The sequence below is a fragment of the Sipha flava genome, unplaced genomic scaffold (assembly GCF_003268045.1).
Source record: "Sipha flava isolate LNK unplaced genomic scaffold, YSA_version1 1_pilon_pilon, whole genome shotgun sequence".
NCBI lineage: Eukaryota > Metazoa > Arthropoda > Insecta > Hemiptera > Aphididae > Sipha > Sipha flava.
Window position 1 is genome coordinate 4,958,894 of NW_020272783.1, and position 6,438 is coordinate 4,965,331.

The window sequence follows — 6,438 nt, forward strand, 5'->3', positions numbered from 1 at the left end:
GGTTTTGCGTGTGTCCTGTTAGTTTTAAAGTTTCAAATAATTCCATACATTTATTATTAAGTCCGACGTTGGCCTGTTGAAAATCGCGTTTTTAGGAGAACTGAACGCTAATTTATTCCGCCATCTGGGCGCTACCCGTCCGTGACATTGATTTATCCTTTCGACCTCCTCGGTAATAATAAAATATCCTATTTCACTAAAAGCTCTCTCTCCCTTTCTCTCTCTCTCTCTCCTAACTTCTTTTCTCTCCGCTCTCCTCCCTCACTCTTTTTCATTTCGTTTCTCGCAAACTGTGTATTTATTTTTTTGTCAATGGAAATAAAATCAAAATAGTATATACATGTACCTCGGAATAATTTTTGTTCTGTCAATGAACAAAAAACATTAACGACTCATTCTTGTATGATGTACAATCGCTTCATATCAACACGAATTAATTTTCAACGATCAAATTTCAAAATTGGGAACACTATTTATATATATATATATATATTTATATAAATGAATGCTTTAAGTAAAATGTCAAAAAATCAAACTAAAAAAAAATGAATATAATACATATATATAAATATATTTATATCGAATGGTTTAATATTTGTTCAAACAGAATATTGTGGATTACGTTCTTGAAATGTTTTCATAAAATCAACTAGGATTTTTACTTCGTCCAATGTTAAGGCATTGTACATGGCTGCTCGGATACCTCCCACCAATCTACGAACAAATAACTCATATGATTTTTAATTTCATCAGGATTAATAAATATTTACATTATATACCTGTGCCCTTTAAGCTGTAAGAATCCTAATTCTTGTGCTTCCTTTAAAAACTGCTTGTCAGCTTCGGGTCCTGCATTCAAGCAAAACGGCACGGTAATACGACTTCTGCAGTCCTTAGCGACCGGACATGAATAGAAACCTTGAGAATCCGAAATAACTGAGTACAGCAACTCGCTTTTAGCCTTTGAATTAGCTTCCATGGCAACAAGTCCTCCTTGATTTTTAACCCATTCTAATACCAGCGAGAAGATATAAACTCTAAATAGAAATGTATTATAATCATCGAATTGCTTTTTTATTAGCACGTGGAAAGTTAATTAACTTACATGAAAGTTGGAGGTGTATTGAGCAAAGAGTTTTCTTTTGTGAATAATGTATAGTCGAAAACTTGAGGACAAAGTGGACTCGGTTTTCCTAGAAGGTCTTCGCGAATAATAATTGCAGTAATACCCGAGGGACCGAGATTCTTTTGCGCACAAGCAATCACCACACCGAACTGTGGACGAAATGGCAAAATTAATATGATTACATCTCATATCTTCAACATCGAAAAGGTAATACATCATCATTGAGAGAAAAAGAGAAGATGGTCATATAAGATACACGTTTTGATGTTATTTACCTTGCTCACGTCAAATTTCCTCGTCATAATGTTGGATGACATGTCACACACCAATGGCACGCCTTTAGTTTCGGGAATGAAAGAAAACTCGACACCTGTACAAATGTAAAAATTATCATTAATTTAAGAAAAATAATTTATTTTAAACTTCAAAATTGAGTGTGAAGTATAATAATTATACTAATACTATATATTATATACTAATACTAATCTTATACTAATAATTATTATTAGTATACAATTATTAGTTGTTATCATTTTTTTAAATTAATTTTTATAATACACCTCCAACCAACCCACAACTAATCATTCAATCACAGGTGACTTATTGACAATGCCATTATGGCGCTTAACTCAGAACCTGAAATAGCCTCAAACCTCATTCAATTCCACTTAAATCTACTCCAAACCTGATATAAAGACTGGGGAATTAAGATAAATGGGTCAAAATCCGCCCATTGCACTTTTACTTTAAGACCAAGATACTGCCCTACCATAACTTTCAATAACCTACCCATCCCACCCACACAAAATGTCATGTCCGATATCTCAGCCTCCACCTGGACCGTTGACTGACCTGGGCCCACCACATCCATATCAAAAGTATCGCACTGAATAACCGATCCGTCAACTACGTCTTATCCTAACTTCTAAACACATCAATCTGAGCAACAAAATACTTATAAACTATTACTAAAACCCATATGGTCATATAGTAAACAACTTTGGGGTTCGACCAAACCATCAAATATAAAGAAAATTCAAACATTCCAATCCAAATACTTTCGATAAATTACCAAAGCCCTATTTTATATCTCAAACGATACACTCCATAATGACCTCTCCATTCCAACAGTACAACCAAAACTCTATAAAAACGATTCCACTCAAATCTCTCCAACCATCGCATCCCCTAATCTCAAACTTATCTGACCTCAACATCCCAGGTGACCCTAGAAGACGTTTAAGACACAAATGGTATCAGGATCTCCTGGTTGAATATAACCCATTCACAATGTCAAGAAGTTCCATCGCTGGATGGATTCATCAGTAGAAGTCAACAGTTCCTTTTTATTTTATTTTTATTCTATTTCTACCTGTACAGCACTAATACTTATTGTAAAAATATTATATTTACAGATTACATAATAAAACTAATTAAAAACAAAAAAAAAAAAGTTTTATAATTATAACACATTTAAAAACTAAATCATAGGATGTTTTTGAAATGATCGTTGATTTAACTTTTCTATAGATTTTAATCTAATTTCAAAAATTATTTAGGTATTTAAAGAATCTAATGCAGTAAACAGTTTCTGTATAAGTATAATTCTCCAAAATACATGACATTTTCTCATTTTAAAATCATAAAATGCTTTAGCAACGAGCCTAATAAGAAATAAAAAACTGTAGGACATTAGTTTTAAATTAATTTAATACAATTTTCAATTTGAGAATCAATGTTTTAAACTTGAAAACCAAAAATTCATCTATATTTGATATTCTGAACATTACAGAAGATAAATTATGAAAACTATATTAAACCGTTATTTTTAAACAGGAGTATTAAATAAAAAAAAAAAAATAAACCGTTCAATGTTTTTGAAGAGAGCAAAGAAATAAAATACAACAATCAACTTGCAAATAATTGTTGTCCCTTATAATTTTCATCTCTTTATAATAGCCCATTCTAAACCATTTCTTACCGTTCACTGTTTCGTTATCACAATAATACACATACGCAGCTTCTGGATCTAGGTTCCATGTTGATTGATCAGGAATCGCGTTAAATTTCTCAGGTTTTGGAAACACATGGTTAACTTTTAAGTACTTAGATGCTTCATTAGCTGCTTTTGTTGACCAAACGCCTGTCAAAAGAAATCAGATAGATTAAATAAATAAACAAAACGATGAAGAAAAAAAATCACCTGTTAATATATAATCAGCTTTTTCACCCCTATGCATTAAATTCAACGCTACTGAAGCAAAAGCACCGGTTCCTCCTCCTTGCATTAATAATATTTTATAATTTTCTGGGATGCCTCTGTAATATTTTCAATTCATTATAAACATAAATATTTTTTATATAATTTGTATAACATGAACTTAAAATTGCACACGCGATATTTCAGCATAAAATTTATAATTTTTTAATTTCAAATATAATTTATACTAAAAACGTTAAATATTAATAATATCAATAGGTAACGTAATTAAAAGGTTCTATAAAAAACATTAAACTTCAACACTATTTAATAATATAATTTGCATTAATGTACAAAATAATAATTAAAGCTTTAATAAATTCCCTTTTTAAAATACATAAAAATTCAATGACATTTTAACTTTTTAATTTTTTTTATTTACTTTGTATTAATTGATTATTTACTTGATTATTTACTTATTATATGTATATATAAAACTTACAGATATCATATACATTAAAATTAAATTGTATAGAATAAAACATGAATAACACATACAATTTCAAAAATTTGAATACCTACTTTTAAATTTAAGCAAAACACAAAAACTTTGAAACTAAATAATTAAATTAAATAATAAACTAAAATCTTAAATCACTGAGATAATTATTTTTTTAAATACAACATTGAATTATTAAAATCGATTTTGTTAAAAGCAGGTCAGTGCTTTAATGCTTTAATTTTCATGGTTTTGCTCTTTGAGATTGAATTTTTCAAAATACCAAGAAAACTTAAAACGCATGTTTAGTGTAAAGTAGTTCTGTACAATTTATTTTCATTTATCAAGAAGTATATGAAATGCTTCAAAAATATAATGTTCTCAAAAAAGATTTTTGTAGAAAAAAACCACATAAAATTCGTCACTACTTAAAATCAAATTAAATTGAATGCATAATAAATCATTTTTATACCTGTACCATTTTATGATTTTAATCATTATGTTATAATTATTCTTAAGAAGTAGAACAAAAATGCTTTAAAAGTGTTAAGTAATTATTTTATATTTTTTCAACCAATGAATTTGTTTTATTTCAAAAAAAGTCCATTTTAATTCTTAAAAAAAAAAAATGTATCATTCCTCTATAGAAACCAAAATATTTATTCGTATTGAAATTTTGACGTTTACATATTAGCATATGTACAATTGTTCTATGTTAGTAATTATTCAATAAATTAGGAAATGGAACGTAATTATTATCAGTTTTGGTCTAATATTTTAACAGAATTCTTAGAATAAAAAATCGCACTGCGATCTTTTTTTTTTTTTTAAAGCGTAATCGTTATCGCTAAAAAATCTAAGCCACTACATGCACATACCTTAGGTACCTTATGTATTACGGATATGGTCAATTAATTAAATGCAAATAAATGCAACGATGACAAACGTCGGGCGTACAAAAATTATTATGCCCTTATATTTACATTAATTCTCGGTACAATGCGATTGCCCGGTTGTTGATGGCCGCGTACTCAGAGGATCGATGACTGAGCTCCATAACGCTGATACCACAACCACAGTCTAACAGTTCTTCTTTCACCTGTTCGAGAACCTGAAAACGGGAAAACGTAGATGACGAAAAAAAAAATCAAAGAAAATCGAATAACCGTGCGGAAATTTGGATGCGAATGTCGTAAAGCCAAACACATTAATATTTTTACCTGTCTGGGCACCTTGGCCGGTCCTGCGCCGAAATTTATCACTTGTTTTGAAGACGGCGCCATTTCTGCCGATTGTGCCTTGTACTGAGTTAATCGTTGCTCTGCCGAAATAATTGCGCACGCAAGTGCTTGTCAACGGTATACGAAATTGTAAATCAGACGAAAACAATCGAATAAAATCGTCAAAAACGTCTTTAACTGAAAAATGCGAATATTATTGATATCAAGAGGTTATATTTTCACGCGGTGAAATACAATGGCAACTGCTCTACAGAGTACGTGCACACAGCAACGGGTAGATACACCGACTGAACGATTCTAACGGGAGGTATAACCGGTTGAGAGAAAAACCACGCGGTATGTCGTCTGCCGACGTCGCACATATGTGTTCCCCCGGAGGACATATTATTATTATTATTATTATTATGATAAACACTCTCTCTTTGCGCGTGTGTGTGACACAGAGTATGTCTCGTAACCGTACCACGTCATGTCGTTATAATCGAAATAATGTACAGTCAACTGACCGGATCCGGCATTAAAATTAAACGCGAACATAATTTAACATAATTTTAACACTACTTTTCCACAGTAGTCAATACAATGTCTGTTGACAATCGAAACCTTTAACCGTTCGATAACTATCGGTATGCGCGTACGACCATGATAAAATGGAGTTAAGTTGTATACACACGAAATATATATATATTATTCGTATGAATATCGCACGAAAAATTTAATTTTTTTAATTTTTTTTTATTTGTGTAATCAATTGTAGATTGTCTTTATTTGAAATTCTTAAATGTAAGTAAAAAAAACTATTTGGTACAAATGCTTCTATCCCGTTGGAGCACGAGGAGCACAGACAACAGTATGATAATGAGTGAGTCTAGTTGACAAAAATATTTTCTTCTCCGAACGAATTGTCATTCAAAAATATCTCGAAAGAAATAATCCAAGAACGAATGAAAATAAGATTATTTAATGATAACTTCGACAAAAATAAATTACAATAATCTGCAAAATACGATTTTACTCACCTGGTGGCTATTTTTATAATTTTTTTTTTTTTATAACAATATTATTTCCGGCCGGTTAGATTAGATTAGGTCAAATTAATGGTGCCCATATATTTGGCCCACTGTTTACAAGACTGATGAGTATCCCCCACCAAAATAGTAAAAACCACAAGTTTATCTAAAAGTAAACAAATTGATTAATGTAATTTATTGATTTTTACCATTCAACATTTGCACTAGTATCAATATCACTAGTATAAATCAGTCTATTCCAAATCTATAGAAGAAACTTGCTGTATTTGTGTAAGCCAACTCTTCCTCGACAATTATTTTGTTATTGAAACTGATTATCAATATAAATTCAATATTAACGT

General features: G+C 30.4%; 1 protein-coding gene across 1 annotated transcript; it reads right to left on the reverse strand.

Annotated features, from left to right (window-relative positions):
• Nucleotides 1–546: 546 nt before the first annotated feature.
• LOC112682192 (probable phosphoserine aminotransferase) lies at nt 547–5,410 on the reverse strand. Its single transcript, XM_025552718.1, has 8 exons — nt 5,046–5,410; nt 4,809–4,936; nt 3,330–3,445; nt 3,108–3,269; nt 1,402–1,496; nt 1,106–1,275; nt 780–1,037; nt 547–714 (listed from the first exon to the last, which is right to left on the reverse strand). Exons 1-8 carry the CDS (start codon nt 5,106–5,108, stop codon nt 600–602), a joined length of 1,107 nt encoding a protein of 368 aa, XP_025408503.1. The 5' UTR covers nt 5,109–5,410; the 3' UTR covers nt 547–599.
• Nucleotides 5,411–6,438: the final 1,028 nt, after the last annotated feature.